The following is a 21,624-nucleotide window of genomic DNA, read 5'->3' as shown; positions in this document are numbered from 1 at the left end:
CACTATCAAACCAGCAGACAAGGGAGGCGTGGTAGTAGTTTGGCGCACCAACCTTTACACCGCTGAGGCCAAATGCCAGCTTGCAGATACCTCCTCCTACTGCCTCCTTGACCATGACCCCACCCCCCACCACCAAACCATCATCTCCCAGACCATCCATAACCTCATCACCTCGGGGGATCTCCCATCCACCGCCTCCAACCTCATAGTCCCACAACCCCGCACCGTCCGCTTTACCTCCTGCCCAAAATCCACAAACCTGACTGCCCGGGCCGACCCATTGTCTCCGCCTGCTCCTGCCCCACCGAACTCATCTCCACATACCTTGACACCGTCCTGTCCCCCTTAGTCCAAGAACTCCCCACCTTCCTGAAGAAAGGCTTATGCCCGAAACATCGATTCTCCTGTTCCCTGGATGCTGCCTGACCTGCTGCGCTTCTCCAGCAACACATTTTCGGCTCATATTCCCAGGCACCAATTCAAGCCCTAAGTTTGTCTGCCTTACCCACTATACTCCTTGCATTAAAGTATATGCACTTCAGACCACCAGTTCCTTTAGGTTCATCTGTTCTTTGCCTACTCTTCCCCTTGGTAATGCTAACTCCATCTAGAATGTACAAATTGTGATAATGGATTCTTGTAAAGACAGTCATGCTGCACTAATCCAATAATGGAAATCCTCAGGCTAGTGTCAACAGAGAGTTAAATGGAAGGCTGTTTTTTTGTAGTTCTCCAGAGTTTTTTTTATAAAAGATGAATAGGTTTTAAATGACTCCCCTTTTACAATTTGACAGTTCTTTGATAGATTATTGGTCCTCACAAGATTCTGCACTTGTTACAAACAAACATGTGATTTTTCTAACAATAACAAGGGGCACCTGAAGTCTCCCAAAGGGTACCTTTACACCATCTAGGGGCAGCTTACCGCCCTCTAAAATGACTCAGGACCAGATTTAAAGAGGTACTTTACCTCTCTGATGAGATATTTTAACTATCTGAATGAATCCACAAGGTTCAGACCTACTCTTACCTTGGCAAATCCACACATAACTTTTCAGACCCTGGTACTAAATATCATCCAGGAGTGGAGGCAGTGGATGATTCAAATGGCCAGCTGCCTCTCTAACTCACACATGAATTCATCCTGAACCAACTCTATTGCTGACCCTGTGAAAATGAGAAAAGTCACTTTCAATAGACAATAGACAATAGACAATAGGTGTAGGAGTAGGCCATTCTGCCTTTCGAGCCAGCACCACCATTCATTATGATCATGACTGATCATCCTCAATCAGTATCCTGTTCCTGCCTTATCCCCATAACTCTTGATTCCACTATCCTTAAGAGCTCTATCCAACTCTTTCTTGAAAGTATCCAGAGACTAGGCCTCCACAGCCTTCTGGGACAGAGCATTCCATACACCCACCACTCTCTGGGTGAAGAAGTTTCTCCTCATCTCTGTTCTAAATGGTCTACCCCTTATTTTTAAACTGTGTCCCCTGGTTCGGTTCTCACCCATCAGCGGAAACATGCTTCCTGCCTTCAGAGTGTCCAATCCTTTAATAATCTTATACACCTCAATCAGATCCCCTCTCAGCCTTGTAAACTCAAGCGTATACAAGCCCAGTCGTTCCAATGTTTCAGCGTAAGATAGTTCCGCCATTCCGGGAATTGACCCCATGAACCTACGCTGCACTCCCTCAATAGCCAGAATGTCTTTCCTCAAATTTGGAGACCAAAACTGCACACAATATTCCAGGTGCGGTCTCACCACGGCCCTGTACAACTGCAGAAGGACCTCTTTGCTTCTATACTCAATTCCTCTTGTTATGAAGGCCAGCATGGCATTAGCTTTCTTCACTGCCTGCTGTACCTGCATGCTTGCTTTCATTGACTGATGTACAAGAACACCTAGATCTCGTTGTACTGCCCCTTTACCTAACTTGACTCCATTTAAGTAGTAATCTGCCTTCCTGTTTTTGCCACCAAAGTGGATAATCATACATTTATCCACATTAAACTGCATCTGCCATCCATCCGTCCACTCACTTAGCCTGTCCAGGTCACCCTGTATTCTCCTAACATCCTCCTCACATTTCACCCTGCCACCCAGCTTTGTGTCATCAGCAAATTTGCTAATATTACTTTTAATACCTTCATCTATATCATTAACATACATTGTAAAAAGGTGCAGTCCCAGCACTGATCCCTGCAGCACACCACTGGTCACTACCTGCCATTCCAAAAGGGACCCGTTTATCACTATTCTTGCCTTCTGTCAGCCAGCCAATTTTCAATCCATGTCAGTATTTTGCCCCTAATACCATGTGCCCTAATTTTGCTCACTAACCTCCTATGTGGGACTTTATCAAAGGCTTTCTGAAAGTCCAGGTATACTGCATCCACTGGATCTCCCTTGTCCATCTTCAGAGTTACATCCTCAAAAAATTCCAGAAGATTAGTCATTCATAAATCCATGCTGACTCTGACCTATCCTGTTACTGCTATCCAGATGTATCGTAATTTCGTCGTTATAATTGACTCCAGCATTTTTCCCACCACTGAGGTCAGACTAACTGGTCTATAATTCTTTGTTTTCTTTCTCCCTCCTTTCTTAAAAAGTGGGACAACATTAGCCACCCTCCAATCCACAGGAACTCATCCTGAATCTATAGAACATTGGAAAATGATCACCAATGCATCCACGTTTTCTAGAGCCACCTCCTTCAGTACCCTGGGATTTAGACCATCAGATCCTGGGGACGTATCAGCCTTCAGACCTAACAGTCTCTCCAACATCATTTCCTGCCTAATATAAATTCCCTTCAGTTCAGGTCCTTCAGCCACTATTACATCTGGGAGATTGCTCGTGTCTTCCCCAGGGAAGACAGGGGCAGGATTTATTCGATTTCTAAAAACTCCTGTTATTTTCACTGTGTGGAGAGACTCTCCGATATGGAAAGGTTCTTGGCCTCATCACTATTGTTTCAGATGTAGTCACATCATACAGATAGCATTCTTTTCTGTCACATCATGAGATATTTTGATATTCAGATATGTAGAAGATTCAGTTTCTGATTTATACTACAATATATTCAGAAATTGTGCAATAAATAGTAAAGCATTGTTAACAAAATCAAACTACAGTAGAATTTAGAAATTTGAAAAATATTTAGCATTCCTAAAGGCAGATACAGTTCAGTTGACAGATAAACAGCAAAATATATAACATACTCTATTGAGGTTTTTACGGTATTGCCTCACCTGATATAGCAAAACCGCTGAAGCCAACAGCCATGACAAGGAATGAAATCGCAACCCCTCTCGTATGTGAGTAGCCCACCACAAGAAGAAATGTTGCTTCCATTCCAAAGCCTATAGGAAAATAAACGACATGCAGTTACCTTCCAGATCAGAGCTATTGATAATTCTGGCATTATGGTATTAATGATATATATACTGTAGTAAATGAATAATCTCCTGACATTATGAAATCTGTCACAGTTTAGGACTGCAACATATTGTTACAATTGAAGACAAGGATGTCATTCCTTTCTGTTGTAGTCCCACTCTTCCATTGTTTACAGTAAATTTTAATGGAATTGCGTTGGTGATATGGCCAATTATCTCAGTCCCAGACCCTCTCAAGTTCAATGTTAAGAACAAGTCAACCAGGTTCCTTTAGTAAACTGGTTTATTACCAAAAAATCGGTTTACTCAAAGAACGATACAAAGATTATTGACAAACAGTTTAGATTACGCAGATAGATATATATTTTACAAATAAACACATCCACATCCACATACAAACACACAAGCACACACGGAAACTCTCAGGAGGTGTGGTAACTTTAAAGTACTTTTGCCATGTCACAGCTAAACTCATGAAAAAAAGCTAAGAGATTGAATCATAGAATTTTACAGTACAGAAGGAGGCCATTTGGCTTATCATGTCTGTACCGTCTCCTGAAAACGTAACCAGCTCGACAAATTCTCCAGCCCTATCTCCGTGTGCCTCTAAATCTATAACTTTCAAATATATATCCAGCCCCCTTTTGCAACCTCATATGGAATGTACCCTCATCAATCTCTCAGGCACTGCATTCTAAATCTCAACAACTCTCTGAGTGAAGACATTTCTCCACATCTCACTCCTAGCTCTCTCGTTGACAATCTTGAAATCGTCTCCCCTCTGACAGTCCAAATAGTGGAAACAGAATTTCCTTCTTCACCCTGTCAAAATTATTCAGAACAGCTTTCAATCTTGTTTGATACAAGGAGAATAAGCCCAATTTCTCCAAACTTTCCTTTGTATCTAAAATCCTTCATTCCTGGTATCATTCCAGTAAATTTCCTTTGCATTCTCTCCAGGGTTTAACATCGAGAATAAGGTGCCCAGAATTGAACACAATACTCCAAATACAGTCTGACTAATGATTTGTGGAGGTGTAGCATCACTGCCTTACTTTTATACACTATACCTCTATGTATAAACCCAAGGAGCACATAAGACTTAATAGAGTCATAGAGATGTAAACAGACTCTTCAGTCCAACCTGTCCATGCCGACCAGATATCTCAACCCGATCTAGTCCCACCTGCCAGCACCCTGCCCATATCCCTCCAAACCCTTCCTATTCATATACCCATCCAAATGCCTCTTAAATGTTGCAATTGTACTAGCCTCCACCACTTCCTCTGGCAGCTCTTTCCATACACGTACCACCCTCTGCATGAAAAAGTTGTCCCTTAGGTCTCTTTTATATATTTCCCCTCTCATCTGAAACCTATGCCTTCTAGTTCTGGTCTGCCCGACTTTGTCTATTTATCTTATCCTATCCATGCCACTCATAATTTTGTAAACCTCTATAAGGTCACCCCTCAGCCTTCGACGCTCCAGGGAAAACAGCCCCAACCTGTTCAGCCTCTCCCTATAGCTCAAATCCTCCAACCCTGGCAACATCCTTGTAAATCTTTTCTGAACCCTTTCAAGTTTCACAACATCTTTCCGATAGAAAGAAGACCAGAATTGCATGCAATATTCCAACAGTGGCCTAACCAATGTCCTGTACAGCCACAGCTTAAAAATGTATTGCTGGAAAAGCGCAGCAGGTCAGGCAGCATCAAAGGAGAAGGAGAATCGACGTTTCGGGCATAAGCCCTTCTCCTACTCCTTTGATGCTGCCTGATTTGCTGCGCTTTTCCAGCAACACATTTTTAAGCTCTGATCCCCAGCATCTGCAGTCCTCACTTTCTCCTGTACAGCCACAACATGACCTCCCAACTTCTGTACTCAATACTCGTACCAATAAAGGAAAGCATACCAAATGCCTTCTTCACTATCCTATCTACCTGCAACTCCACTTTCAAGGAGCCATGAACCTGCACTCCAAGGTCTCTTTGTTCAGCAACACTCCTTAGGACCTTACCATTAAGTGTATAACTCCTGCTAAGATTTGCTTTCCCAAAATGCAGCACCTCGCATTTATCTGAATTAAACTCCATCTGCCACTTCTCAGCCCATTGGCCCATCTGGTCAAGATCCTGTTGTAATCTGAGGTAACCCTCTTTGCTGTCCACTACACCTCCAATTTTGGTGTCATCTGCAAACTTACTAACTGTACCTCTTATGCTCGCATCCAAATTATTTATGTAAATGACAAAATGTAGAGGACCCGGCACTGATCCTTGTGGCACTCCACTGGTCACAGGCATCCAGTCTGAAAAACAACCCTCCACCACCACCCTCTGTCTTCTACCTTTGAGCCAGTTCTATATCCAAATGGCTAGTTCTCCCTGTATTCCATGAGATCTAACCTTGCTAATCAGTCTCCCATGGGAAACCTTGTCAAACGTCTTACTGAAGTCCATATCGATGACATCTACTGCTCTGCCCTCATCAATCTTCTTTGTTACTTCTTCAAAGAACTCAAAAAAGTTTGTGAGACATGATTTCCCATGCACAAAGCCATGTTGACTATCCCAAATCAGTCCTTGCCTTTCCAAATACATGTACATCCTGTCCCTCAGGATTCCCTCCAACAACTTGCCCACCACTGAGATCAGGCTCACCGGTCTATAATTCCCTGACTTGACTTTACTGCCCTTCTTAAACAGTGGTACCACGTTTGCCAACCTCCAGTCTTCCGGCACCTCACCTGTGACTATCGATGATACAAATATTTCAGCAAGAGGCCCAGAAATCACTTCTCTAGCTTCCCACAGAGTTCTCGGGTACACCTGATCAGGTACTGGGAATTTATCCACCTTTAACAGTTTCAAGACATCCAGCACTTCCTCCTCTGTAATCTGGACATTTTGCAAGATGTCACCATCTATTTCCCTACAGTCTATATCTTCCATATTCTTTTCCACAGTAAATGCTGATGCAAAATATTCATTTAGTATCTCCCCCGTTTTCTGTGGCTCCACACAAAGGCCGCCTTGCTGATCTTTGAGGGGCCCTATTCTCTCCCTAGTTACCCTTTTGTCCTTAATATATTTGTAAAAAACCCTGTGGATTCTCCTTAATTCTATTTGCCAAAGCTATATCATGTCCCCTTTTTGCCCTCCTGATTTCCCTCTTAAGTATACTCCTACTTTCTTTATACTCTTCTAAGGATTCACTCGATCTATCCTGTCTATACCTGACATATGCTTCCTTCGTTTTCTTAACCAAACCCTCAATTTCTTTAGTCATCCAGCATTCCCTATAACTACCAGCCTTCCCTTTCATCCTGACAGGAATATACTTTCTCTGGATTCTTGTTATCTCATTTCTGAAGGCTTCCCATTTTCCAGCCGTCCTTTTACCTGCGAACATCTGCCTCAAATCAGTTTTCAAAAGTTCTTGCCTAATACCATAAAAATTGGCCTTTCTCCAATTTCGAACTTCAACTTTTAGATCTGGTCTATCCTTTTCCAATGCTATTTTAAAACGAGTAGAATTATGGTCGCTGGCCCCACTGATACCTCAGTCACCTGCCCTGCCTTATTTCCCAAGAGTAGGTCAAGTTTTGCACCTTCTCTCGGTACATCCACATACTGAATCAGAAAATTGATTTGTACACACTTAAGAAATTCCTCTACATCTAAACCTTTAACACTATGGCAGTCCCAGTCGATGTTTGGAAAGTTAAAATCCCCTACCATAGCTATCCTATTATTCTTACAGATAGCTGAGATCTCCTTACAAGTTTGTTTCTCAATTTCCCTCTGGCTATTAGGGGAGTCTATAATACAATCCCAATAAGGTGATCATCCCTTTCTTATTTCTCAGTTCCATCCAAATAACATCCCTGGATGTATTTCCAGGAAAATCCTCCCTCAGCACAACTGTAATGCTATCCCTTATCAAAAATGCCACTCTCCTTCCTCACTTGCCTCTCTTTCTATCCTTCCTGTAACATTTATATCCTGGAACATTAAGCTGCCAGTCCTGCCCAATCCTGAACTATGTTTCTGTAATTGCTTTGATATCTCAGTCCCATGTTCCTAACCATACCCTGAGTTCATCTGCCTTCTCTGTTAGGCCCCTTGCATTGAAATAAATGCTACCTTGTCCCTGCCTGCCCTGACTGTTTGACTCACTTCTGTTCTCAACTGTACCAGTCTCAGATTGATCTCTTTCCTCACTATCTCCCTGGGTCCCATCGTCTCCCCCCACCATCCCCTCCCTAGTTTAAATCCTCCCAAGCAGTTCTAGCAAATGTCCCTGCCAGTATCTTAGTCCCCTTCCAATTTAGGCGCAATCAGTCCTTCTTGTACAGGTCACTTCTACCCCAAAAGAGATTCCAATGATCCAAAAATGTGAATCCTTCTCCCATACACCAGCTCCTCAAGCATGCATTCATCTGCTCTATCCTCCTATCCTGCCCTCACTAGCTCGTTGCACTGGGAGTAATCCAGATATTACTACCCTTGAGGACCTTCTTTTTAAATTTCTGCCTAACTCTCTGTAATCTCCCTTCAGAATCTCAACCTTTTCTCTTCCTAAATCGTTGGTTCTAATGCGGACAATGACCTCCTGCTGGTCCCTCTCCCCCGTGAGAACATTCTGCACCCTCTCTGAGACAACCTTGATCCTGGCGCCAGGGAATCAACACACCATTCTGCTTTTTCGCTGCTGGCCACAGAAACGTCTGTCTGTACCTCGGACTACAGAATCCCCTAACACAATTGATCTCTTGGAAGCCAATGTACCCCTTGTTGCATTCGAGCCAGTCTCAATACCAGAAACTTGGCTGTTCGTGCTACGTTCCCCTGAGAATCCATCACCCCCTATATTTTCCAAAACAGCATACCTGTTTGAAAGGAGTATATCCACAAAAGACTCCTACCTTAGGTGCCTACCTCTCTTACCCTTCCTGGAGTTAACCCATCTATGTGACTGTATCTGAGACCTTCTCTCCTTCCTATAACTGCCATCCATCACATACTGTTGCTGTTGCAAATTCCTCATCGCTTCTATCTGTCTCTCCAACCAATCCACTCGATCTGATAAGATTCACATCCAACAGCATTTATGGCAGATATAATCCGCAATAACCCTTAAACTCTCTTTAAACTCCCACATCTGACAAGAATACATATCACTGTAAAGGCCATTTTTGCTCCTTCACAATCTACAGACCCAGAAAATAACACCGTCTCATTCCTCTACAAAACACTGCACCAGGTTAAATTAATAGCTATGGCTTATATTTTAAGTTTAATCGAGAGACTTATCTCCAAAAACATATAATCAATAAAGAACCCACTGTACTCACTAATACAGCCTTTCTCTTGGACAGATTTAAAACAACAATTAACTTATCTGATTCTGTGTTGTGAACTTCGCCCAAACCGCATCCTCCAAGATTAGTTGTGAAATTCACTGTTTGTTAATTTTCTCAGATGCACTCTGATGTCCAGCGACACATGGCTTGCTTAGCAACATTTTGGTAAGAATGCACTTGAACCCTGAGGTCCCTCTGCACCTATACTCAAGGTTGCACCATTGAGCCTGTATTGTGTGTCCTCCCATAATGGATGATATTAGCAAAGGATAGAGTGGGGCTCTGACTGAACAAGCCAAGAGTAAACTGTTCACTGAATTTCTCTGCATTGAATTTCATCTGCCAGGTATCGACCCATTTGGCTAACTTGTCAATTCCCTCTGAAGTCGCTATGCATTATTCTCACAATTCATTTGCACATTTAGAGATTTGCCCCCAACACCCATCTCCAAATCATTTGTATACATCATAAAAAGCAAAGTCAGCTCCAGTCTTAGAAATGCCCATCTATAGAAATATCTATTTCCTATCCTTTAGCCATCTTCTAATCCATTCTGCCAAGGTCATCAATCTTATACATTTCTGACTGGCTAGCCAACATGCCATGTGGCATAGTATCAAATGCTTTCCAAAAGTCTAATCGTACAACTTTCAGAGCACTGCCCTCCTCCACTGTCTGTGTCAACTCATCAAAAACTCAATTAAATTGTCAAACATAACCCTAACTTTGACAATGCTATGTTGACTATCCATTATTAACTTATTTTTATCAAAATGTATATTTATCTTCTCCCATATTCTGACCTCCATCGGTTTTCCACTATTGACGTCAAGTTGACAGGTCTGAGGTTTCCTGGGTTATCCCTTGCCCCATTTGTGAATAGCAACATCGCATTTGCAATGCTCCAGTTTAATCCTGTGTTCAGTCGGACCTGGAAAATGACTGTCAATGACTCAGCAGCCATCTCCCTTACTTCTCTCAACAATCTAGGATGGATGCTGTTCAGGCCTGGTGACTTCTCTACCAGGATTATTGCCAACTTTTTTAGTACCTCTTCTTTATCTATCACTATACTGCTCAACACCTATTGTCGCCAACTTATAATTTAGTAAAGACAGGAGTCAAAGTATTCATTTAGTACCACGGCCGTACTCTTTGCTTACTATCCCGTTTTAACACATCACTTTGGTAACTTGTTATGTTCTCTCTACCTTAATTATTTTGGATTATTTGTTACTTTGGTTAGACCCTCAGAATGTTAATCTGATCACCTGCAGAGACTTATTATTCAATGCTCCTCTTACACCATTTGTGTGATCTTTTGATTTCTCTGCCTATAAATTCTGCACCTGTGTGTTTCTCTTCACTTTACCTGGAGATCCCTGCTCCTTCCAAGTGCAACATTGTACCAAATGGCCTTTCCTTGGCAAAATATCCTTTGTTTGAAAGTTCAAAATATATTTAGGTGGGTCCACAAAGTCTTCTAAAAATAATAATCAGATCACATCTCATAACAAAATGTTTATAACAGTTTGGGTTACAGAATGATAGAATATTCATCACTTTGTCTGGATGGGTGTAGTCAAAACAGCACACAAGAAAATTGACTCCATGTTGGCAAAACTGTTTACTTAATCAGAACCATTGCCAATGAATTCATTATCAATCCCTTCCACAGCCAACCCACTGCATCCATTCTGCAGTGAGTAGTTTAGCAACTCGTCAAAATTACTTCATTCATATTCCACAAACTCTTGAATTCTATCATCCAGAAGGAGCATGACAACGCATGGATATATCTTGGCCTACAAGTTTAAAAATCAATTCATACATTATTCACACTGTGACCATTACTTTTCATCATATCAGGGACACAATCCAAACAAAATAGTGGAAATACCATTACCATTTGACATACAACAATTGAACAGTTGTCAACCACCAACTCAGAACAGCCATAAATGTGCCCTTTCCCTGAGACTTGGGAGAGGATTTTGCATTTTGGGTTGAGGCCTTGCTATAAGATCAAATGCAGGCCCCGCACATATCCTTTCCTCATGCTTCCTTTAAATCATCTTTATTCCAGCCTTAGCCTCTTTTTTGCATTTGAGATACTGTTCCAGATTTCCATTATTATTATTATTCCAACATTGTGTTCAGAGCAAGGATTTTACCTGCATCATCCGCTTAGTGGCCTAAGGCAGGTTCACCCTCCAAGCCAGGAAGGTAACTGTCCTCTCGAAGCAGGAAGGCCAATGGCAGAACTTCCAGCATTGAAGAAACTGCAATCTGAGGTTGAAATAGGGAGGACACCTTGATCCTGAATCATCTCTAAACAGTTTTAACAAAAATGAAGCACAAAATGGGCACAGCCATCAGCATTACGGAAGGAATCCGTGGTTACAGCAATCACCAGATGGACTTGGGAACCCTCAAAATGGGGGGTTCAGGAGTATTGGCCCCTGGTTGGGAACCAAAATGTGCACGGGGCAGCTGCCATGCTCTCGGTGGTTCTGTGGATGTCTAGAAAGGTCCAGCTGCCTGCCAACTTTGGGCATTAGTGACATTTTAATGAAGAAACTATTCTGCACTTGAAGGCAGATAACTGCACCATTCCTGATCTGGCTTCCAGGAACATGTCTCAGGAAGCAGTGTGCCCACCAATGGCACCAGTGCCCGCTGCCCCCTCAGAGTAAATGTTCTGCCCCAAACAAAGGGTCTGTACATAGTAATTAATTCTGTGTGAAGGAAGCAAACTTCCTTTGATGCAGCACCTTGTTTAGAACTTAAAACAGCTCTGAGTATTTTACAATTAATAATTCCAACTTGTACTATTGTCACTGCTATTATGTATCCAACACTGCTGCCAATTTGTGCTTTTCACAGTTACAAAAACAACTAATGTAATAAATCAACAATTTAAGTAAATTTGTTGAGGTGTTACAAAGCCTACTAGAGATTCCCAAAATTACAGATGATATAACTAAAGCCTAGAAAAATTAGACCAGGAGGAATCCATGTGAAACCCTTTTAACCTGCTCTGCCATTCATTATAGTCATGCCTGAACATCTAACTCAGTATCCTGTTCCCATGTTCCATCATATTTTTTGATCTCTTGAGATCCAAGTACTATAACACATTTCCTTCTTGAAATTCTACAATGATTTGGTCTTGACTGTTTTCTATGGCCCATAAAAGAACCATAAAACACTACAGCTAATATATTAAACCATAAATCATAATTTAAATGCTATAGTTTTGAAAAATGATTTACATTAGTTATTTATGTTTCTGTTCAACTTATTCTGTAATACATAGTAATTCTAATTGACAATTTTTCATAGTATTAACTATGAAAGGTGTTTGTATTTCAAATGCCATCATAACTATAGAGTGCATCAACGCAGCAGTGTAATAAAATAATTTTGAACCTCAGAAGCAAAATTACAAAACACTATATATTACTAAGCAACTTAAGTAGTTTCCAAGGAGATTTCGAGAGGTAAATCAATTCATCAATATGATGATGAAACAGTTGAACCAAAATTATCACAGACATTGTTGGCTTTTGCAAAGGTCTGAAGGCAATGACACAATGAAATATTAATCTATGGTAGATTGCAAAATTTGAAGTCAATAAAGAAAAAACTGGAATGAGAAAGCTAGCCTAATGGTGACCACATAATCACCATCAATTACTGCAAATAACCACCTGGATTGCTGGTGTTCCTTAAAGAAATCTGCTATCCTTACCCTGTCTGGACTATGTGTAACTCCAGACCCACAGCAATGTAATTCACTCTTGGCTGCCCTTTGGACAGTAAATACTGGCCTGGCTAGCAGTGCCCACATCTCATGAATAAATTTGTGAAATGTGTGTGTCTGTGTAGAGTTTGTACATTTGCCCTGTGTCTATGTGGTTTGCTTCAGTTTCCTCCCACAATCCAAAGATGTGCAGATTAAATTAATTGATCGTACTAAATTGCACATAGTGTTCAGTGATGTGTAGTTTACATTCATTAGTCAAGGAATGGGTCTGGGTGGGGTTGCACTTTGGAGGGTCAATGTGGACTTGTTGGGCTAATGGCCTGTTCCCACACTGTAGGAATTCTAATTTTCAAAAAAGCTACAAAATCTGGACCATTGTGCTAATGATGTACCATTTTAGGATTGTGTTGCCCGCCGTGATGTAATTGAATAATAAGGTGTATTCAATTTTCTAATAATTGGTGTTAATCTGGTCAAGCACACACATTTAATAAATTTATTGTGCCAAAGAAACTAAGCAGGTTGTGCAGCATCAGTTTAGAATATCCAAAAAAGAATCATATCGAAAGCACGGACTATGCTTCTCTTTGTGCAGATCTCCAGCATCCGTAGTATTTTGCCAATGTTTTTCCTCTATACTTCTTAGCAGCCAGAATTTGCAGATGTGTGGCCTTAGATATTCCACCATATTTCTGATGAGGCCTGAGAGCGGCTCTAAAGAAATATCTAGCCAAGAAGTTAATGATTAGCAGATACTGAGGTGGAGATAAGTACCACCTCATAGAGAACTCAGGACTAAATTGGATTACCCAGAACGCTTCATAACATGAACTGGGGTTGGAAACAAGCTCTTTGTTTTGATATTTTATGAAACATATAGATCTCTTATGTTAAGCTAACATGCTATTGGGAAACCTGCGTCAAGACAAACTCAATATTTTATTCTGCCAATGAAGTAATCTTGCTATAGCTTGGGGCAATTTCAGAACTTCAGAACTGATTGTTATTTTCTTACTGTTAGTCTGTAATTTTGTTACTAATTGTACTTCTTCTCTTGTGTTAACGAGATTGAACTTGACCATTCCTTGCAGAATAGATGTTTTGATCGTTTCACCCCACAATCCTTGAGGTTATGAATTACAAATGAATCTGTTTCCATCCTTTGAACTTGATTGGACTCCAGAGGCTGAACTGCAAGGTCATATTCCATTACAGCAAGTATTCTTTACTCTTTGCCTGCATGCCCTTAAACCCATATAAGAAATCTGATATTCGCCAACAGCAAACGTTTCTGACCATATTTCATTCAAGCCATGTATACAATAAAGCAGCAGGTTCAATAATCAGGTTATGTATCTAAACAATATTCTATTATTCTCAATATTGCAGATTGCTCAAATGACACTAACCATTTATGTTCATAAAATATCGTCAACATAAGAATACATCTCAAGGCACTTCACAGTGGTTTTATAAAACAAGTTATGACACCAAGTCACATAAGAAAGTATTAGGTTTGATGACCAAAAAGCCTGGTTAAGGACACCGATTGTGAGGAGTGCTTTTTTTTCGTTCTGAATGACAGATAGTGACTAGTCAGTACTGCAGTGATCAATACTGGGATCACAGCTATTCACAATAAACATTAATGATTTAGAGGAGGGAATAAAATGTAATATCTCAAAATTTGCAGATGACACAATGCTGAGTGGAAGCATGAGCTGTGAGGAGGATGCAGAGATGTAGCAGTGTAATTTGGACAGGCTGAATCAGTGGGCAAGTGCATGGCAGAAAAGATATAATGTGGATAAATGAGAGGTTATCTACTTTGGTAACAAAAATAGGAAGACGGCTTATTATGTGAATGGCTGTAAATTGTGAGAGGGGAATGTTCAAGGAAACCTGGGTGTCCTCAGGCACCGGTCACTGAAAGTAAGTGTGCAGGTGCAGCAGGCAGTAAAGAAGGTAAACTGTATGCTGGTCTTCATAGGGAGAGGATTCGAGTACAGGAACAGGAATGTCTTAACGCAATTATACAGCGCATTTGGTGAGGCCACACCTGGAATATTACAATCAGTTTTGGCCTCATTATTTGAAGAAGGATGCTATAGAGGGAGGGCAGCAAAGGTTGATTACCAAATTGATTCCTGGGATGGTAGGACTGATGTATGAGGAGAGGTTGAGTCGGTTAGGATTGTATTCACTGGACCTTAGAAGAAACCTATTAAATTCTAACAGGACCACACTAGTGAGATGCAGGAAGGATGCTCCTGATTGTGGGAGAGTCCAGAACAAGGGGGAGGAGTTTAAAGACTGAGATGAGGAGAAATTTCTTCACCCACAGAGTGGTGAGCCTGTAGAATTCACTACCACAGGAAGTAATTCAGGCCAATATGTTACATGCTTTCAAGAAGGGGGTAGATATAACTCTTGTGGCTAAAGGAATCAAGGATATTGGGGGAAGATGAGATTAGGGTATTGAACTTGATGATCAACTGTGATCATACTGAATTGTGGAGCAGGCTCGAAGGGCTGAATGGCCTACTGCTATTCCTATCTTCTATGTTTCTATGTTTAAAAGAGTAAAACGTGGTGCAATAAGGGTATTCCACAGCTTTAAGGACAAGGCAATTGAAGATAATGCTATCAATGGTGAGAGATTAATATTAGGATGTACAGGAGGTCAGAATTAGAGGAGTTCAGATTAAGAGAGTTGCTGAGCACTCTTGTGGCACAGTGGCATGCCCTTATCTCTGAGCCAGGAGATCTGAGTTCAAATCCCACCTACTTCAGGGGTGTGTCATAAAAATACTGAACAAGCTAATTGGAAGCTATCTGAAAAGTGAATCATGGGTTCTGATGGTGCAGTGGTAACTTCTTAACAAATAGGTCTGGACTAATAACATTTCTGATTGGGCTGATCAGAAAATATATTTAGGTATTTTCTAACCCTAACCTTATGAGATTAAATCAGTCAATTCACAACCTTAGTGTCACATTTGACACCAGGATGAACAACTGGCCTCACATTTGTGCCTATATACTAAGATACATATTTCCACTTCCATACCATCTCCCAATTTCGCTTCTGTCTCAGTTCATTTGTTGCTGAAAATTTAATCCTTGCCACCATTGCTTCTCCAATTGAATATCCCAATGGCTGGACTCCCACATTACGCTCTCATTGATGTCACCCAAAATTTTGCTGCCTGTGCCTTAACTCATACCAACTCCCATTCAACTGTCACCCGGTTTTAAATTTCTCATTGTTATTTTCAAATTTGTGCATGACCTTCCCCTTCTCCCTCCACACAGGGTTCAAATTCCTCTGTGATATCTGCAAAGGTCTAAATCCGAGCTCCAAATTTAAGTGTTTCCAATTTTAACTCTTCCACCATTAATGGCCGAGACTTCAGCTGCTTAGGTCCCAAGCTCTGGAATATGCTCCCTACCTTTTAGACACTCCTTGACTACACTTTCAGCCATCTGACCTAGTTTTTTTTATGTGATTCGGTGCCATTACATTCTCTATAATACACCATGAAACACGGTTTTGTTATGTGAAAAATGTCAAATATACACATGTTGTTGTTGTAGGATCTACACAAAAGAGTCAAGTGTGAACTACTATATTCCAAATACGAGGTGTACCACTCTACGGCAGGTATAGTTTGAATGGAATGAGTTTAGAAATTTTTAAGCAACATTTCAATAGCACTGCCCCTCCCACCCCTAAAAACAAGACATACCTCCACAGTTCATTATCTTTCTGACATTTGTGGTTGAAAGTATCCTTTTGCTTCTGAGGTGATCAGCAATCTGCCCACCAATGGGTACCACAATCGTCATGACAAGATGGGGCAAAGCTGATAGAATCCCCACCTGGAATGATAAAATAGTTAAAGGCAACAGGGAGTATTGTTTATCCACTTTTATAAATGGACAGAAACAAATATGAATTACTGGAATTAAATTACTGAAGATTTTCTCTGATAAGATTGTGAACAGACTGACTTAATCTCATTAACTCTTCAAATATATTTTCTCATCAACCTGCTCAGAAATGTTACCAATGGGGGGCTGTAGCTCAGGCCTATTTGCCAAGAAGTTATCACTGCAGCATCAGAATCCCTACTTCACTATTCAGATAGTTTCCAATTAGCTTGTTCAGGGATGTTATAATATACCTTTAGAGCAGATGTGACTTGAACCCAAATCTCTGGCTCAGAGATAAGAACCACTCCCACTGGAAAACAAGACTCCTCAGCAACTTTCTTAATCTGAACTCCTCTAAATCTGACCACTTGATGTCAAGTCCAAAGTAGTTCAAAGGCTACAAGAAGGTTAGGACTATGGTTTTAGAACAGCCCAGCAGTTTTCATCCACTCTCAGTCTATTATCACATTGTATGGTTTGCCTTCAGCTCAGACCACCCATTCTCTGTTACCCTTTGCTCTCATTATCACTTATTCCATTTCTCTTCCGTCCTGGATCGCTATCCGCAATCCACTCCACCTACCCCCTATCATGTACCTCTCTCTCTCTCCCTCTCTCTCTCTCGCTGGGTTCTATCACCACCCATCCTCTCACCTCTCCCATCCCATCTCCTCCCCTAACCTCATCTTCAGCATAAATACCAGATTTTCCTAGTTGCTGTCAGTTCTGCAGAAGAGTCACCAAACTCATTATGTTAATTCTGCTTTCTTCCCATAGATGCCATCAGACCTGTTGCATTTTGACAGCAATTTCTGTCTTTGTTTCACCAGAAGGCTATCAGTAGTGAATTTGCAGTAAGTTTTTGCTTAAAATACATGCTGTTTTCAATAGGATCTCAATAGGTATTGGCAAAAATAACACAGTGTAAAAGTACACAAGGATGAAAAGAAAGTTATTTTGATAAAGAAAAGAGGTGTTTGTAAACTGCTATAGGGAAAGGTGAATGGACCCTGAAGAGTATTAGCTTTGCTGTATGCAAAGCCATGATTTCACTGGAGACGTTGGCCTATTATTCTTTCACAGGATGAAGGCATCACAGCAAAGGCAGTATTTGGATCCCATCCCCAATTGCCCTCACATTGAGTGGATTGCTCAGTCACTTCAGAGCACTGTTTAGAGACTTTTTGATAGATCTGGAATCACATGCAGGCCAGACCAGGTTAGGATGGCAGATTTCCATCCCTAAAGAGTATCACCGAAATGTTTGGGGTTTTAATGACACTTGTCATGTTTAATACAGTTAATTTTTAATTCTGGAATTATCAATTGAATTAATTTCCACCAAAGCAGGTTGAATTAATATCCTTGGGAAATTAGCTCTGCCTGTGAATCATGAGCACAGTGACATTAACACAACACTTTTGTCTTGCCTGTTATAGAGTCATAGAGTCACAGAGTCATCCAGTACAGAAGCAGACCCTTCAGTCTAATCAGTCCATGCCAACCATTATCCCAAATTAAACCAGTTCCACCTGTATTTGGCCCATAACCTTCCAAATCTTTCCTATTCATGAACTTATCCAAATGTTAGAACTGTACCTGCATCCATCGCTTTCTCTGGTAGTCCATTCCACATGCTAATCACTCTCTGTGTAAAGAAGTTGTACCCTCATGTCCTGTTATATCTTTCTCCTCTCACCTTAAAAATATGCCCCACAATTAATTTTTAACTTTGCTATTATCAATTAAATTTAAATTCCCATGACAGCAACTTTGAACCCATATCCAGAGATAATTAGCGGGGCCTATGGCATTAACACAATACCTCCATTGATGTGTTGAATATTTAGACTAAGCTAAGAATGTCTGTGTTCATGAAGATGTAAAATATAAAAAAAACTCAGCTCAGCTCCATTGCTTTCATTCTAATGATGTATCACAGAGCCTTTTACTTGCAATACCTTTCCTAAAAGGCTTTCATGTCCAATAAACATTCAACATAATATACTTACATCTAAGCACAAACTTGAGAAGTTTTTGAAAACCAATTTTGGACCTCATCTCACATATTCATTATTGTGAGATTAACCAAACAAGAAAACAATTTAAGTGTGTCGTGTGAAGAACTAATTAACTCTTCACGCACAATTGAGAGCAGTTATGAATTTGTAATAAGGAGGCACCAAATTACAAATGGATGAAAATCTTTTTTTAAAAATATGGAATTATAGAAAAACCATGACTGTCATTAACAGTGACTGGCCTCTGTATTTTTAACCAGGCTTTTCAGTCTTCCTGGAATTCTGGTGAGATTTTGGCAAAATGGTAGTTCCAGTGGCCAACTCCTAATTCTACCTTTGGCATCCACAGTATTTTGATTTATTTATCCTAACCCTGATTTCCTGGGTTCAGACTAAGTAATGCATTTTAGATAAAGGCAGATGTGACAATTAACTATCACTCTTTATGAACTCTCTTCCAACCTCTTCCATCAGGCAGAAGATTCTAAAGCTTAAACACACGTGCCACCAGATTCAAGAACAGCTTCTTCCCCGCTGTTATTAGACTTATGAATTAACTTCTCAAATTTCAAATTTAATGTTGATCTCGCTCTTTGTGCGCCTTCCCTGTGGTTGTAATATTGCACTCCTCACTCTGTCCAATCACCGTAATACACTTTCTCTGGCATGATTTGCCTGTACTGCATCCAAAACAAAACATTTCACTGTACCTTGGTGCATGTGACAATAATAAATCAAAATTTTTAAAAAAAGTACAAACCAAATGAAGCACTTTTAAAATGCAGTCACTGGGACAACGTCATGATGCACAGAAGACAAATTGCAAATAGCAGGACCCCAACTCATTGATGAGACAATGACATTTAAGAATGGTGCATGAGGGACAAATAGTGGCCAGCACACTGGGGGAGTAACCAATTGTCCACTTCTTTGCATTGTAACATGGGATCTCACATGAACATTTGGAAGGACATGGTGTTACCATCACTGAATCCCCCGCTGAGGTTTATCATTGACCAGAAACTCATCTGGACTCACCACATAAACACAGTGGCTACAAAAGCTACGAATACTGTGGCAAGTAACTCAGCTCCTGACTACCCAGAGCCTGTCCATCATCTACAAGGCACAATTCAGGTGTATGATGGAGTATTCCCAACAGCTTGAATGAGTGATCCAGCTCCAGAGATTTGACACAATCCAGGACAAATTTTCATTGGGAGCACATCTGCAAGCATTCACTCCCTCCACCACTGACACTCAGTAGCAGCAGTGTGTACTATCTACAAGATGCACTGCAGAAATTCACCAAAGGTTCTTAGACAGCACTTTCCAAATCCACAACCACTTTCATCTAGAAGGACAAGGGCAACAGATACTTGGGAACACACCACCTGCAAGTTCCCCTCCAAGCCACTGACCATCCGGACTTGGAAATATATTGCCATTCCTTTACTGATGCTGGGTCAAACTCCTGTAATTGCCTCCCTAAGTACATGTGGGTTTACCTACAGCATGTGGACTGCAGCAATTCTGGAAGGTAGCTCGTCATCATCTTCTCAAAGACAAGTAGGGATGGGTAATAAATACTAGCCAGCTAGTGAGGCTCCCTATCCCACCAGTGAATAACAAAAAAGGTTCAAATCCCACCGTGGCAGATAATGTAATTTGTGTTCAATAGAAATCTGGAATAAAAAGTTAGTTTAATGTAGCCCTGTCAACTGTATTTAAAAACCCATCAGGTTTTTTAATATTCTTCAGGCAAAGAAATGTGCCATCCTTACCTGGTCTGATCTACATGTGACTCCACACCCTCAGCAATGTGGTTGATTTTTAACAGCTAAATAAAAACTGAAAAGAACTGCAGATGGTGGAAATCAGAAGCAAAACCATAAACTGCTGGAAAAGATTAGCACGTCTGGTAGCATCTGGGGGGAGAAATCTCGACCATGGACATGCAATCACTTTACACATCCATTCCCCAACATGATGGTCACAAGGATCTCCACTTCTTCCTGGAAGAAAGGCCTGAATTCACCACCCTCCTCCACCTGGCCGAACTCATCCTCACCCTTATCAACCTCTCTTTTAACTCCTCTCACTTTCCTGTTTGACCTGAAATGGACACACATCTGGTCCTTATGTCTGTAAGGTTTGGATTGTATGCTTGGAATTTAGATAATGACTTACTGGTATGATCAAAAAGGTATAAAGATGCTCAAATTTCCCGTTTTCTTCGGAGTTTAGCTTTGGTCTAACAGGATTGACACTCTCCTTGACGCACTCGAATAGAACAATCATAAACCTGGACCAGTGGTTGATTATTATAAGTTATTACAATTCACTTTTTTCAAGAAATAACAAAGGGGATTGATGAAGGAAGAGCAGTGCACGTGATCTATATGGACTTCAGTAAGGCATTCAACAAGGTTCCTCATGGTAGACTGGTTAGCAAAGTTAGATCACATGGGATAGAGTGAGAATCAGCCATTTGGATACAGAACTGACTCAAAAGTAGAAGACAGTGGGTGATAGTGGAGGGTTGCTTTTCAGACTGGAGGCCTGTGACCACTGGTGTACCACAAGGATTGGTGTTGGGTTCACTGTTTTTCATCATTTAAGTAAATGATTTGAATGTGAACATAAGAGGTATGGTTAGTAAGTTTGCAGATGACACCAAAATTGGAGGTGCAGTGGACTGTGAAGAAAGTTACCTCAGAGTACAATGGGATCTTGATCAGATGGGCCAATGGGCTAAGGAGTGACAGATGGAGTTTAATTTAGATAAATGTGAGGTGCTGCACGTTGGGAAGGCAAATCAGGGCATGACTTATACACTTAATGGTGAGATCCTGGGGAGTGTTGTTGAACAAAGAAACCTTGGAGTGCAGGTCCATAGTTCCTTCAATGTGGAGTCACAAGTAGATATGATAGTGAAGAAGGCATTTGGTATGCTTTCCTTTATTGGTCAGAGTATTGAGTACAGGAGTTGGGAGGTCATTTTGCAGCTGTACAGGACATTGGTTAGGCCACTTTTGGAATACTGCATGCAATTCTGGTCTCACTGTTATAGGAAAGATGTTATGAAACTTGAAAGGGTTTAGAAAAGATTTACAAGGAT

At 40.9% G+C, this 21,624-nt stretch overlaps 1 protein-coding gene across 1 annotated transcript in view; it reads right to left on the bottom strand.

The window, feature by feature from the left end:
- Positions 1-21,624, bottom strand: part of LOC122557632 (vesicular glutamate transporter 2) — a 64,641-nt gene that overhangs the window by 4,746 nt on the left and 38,271 nt on the right. Inside the window, exons 9-10 of the mRNA XM_043705411.2 lie at positions 16,296-16,428; positions 3,265-3,375 (exon numbers count right to left, since the gene is read on the bottom strand). Of these exons, the coding sequence (XP_043561346.1) occupies positions 3,265-3,375; positions 16,296-16,428 (244 nt within the window). The remainder of the gene's footprint in view (positions 1-3,264; positions 3,376-16,295; positions 16,429-21,624) is intronic.

This window comes from Chiloscyllium plagiosum, unplaced genomic scaffold (genome assembly GCF_037043375.1).
Source record: "Chiloscyllium plagiosum isolate Xiang-an unplaced genomic scaffold, Cpla_swu_hap1 HiC_scaffold_18, whole genome shotgun sequence".
Classification (NCBI taxonomy): Eukaryota; Metazoa; Chordata; class Chondrichthyes; order Orectolobiformes; family Hemiscylliidae; genus Chiloscyllium; species Chiloscyllium plagiosum.
Note: the sequence above shows the minus strand (reverse complement) of the source record. Positions and strands in the feature narration are given on the sequence as shown.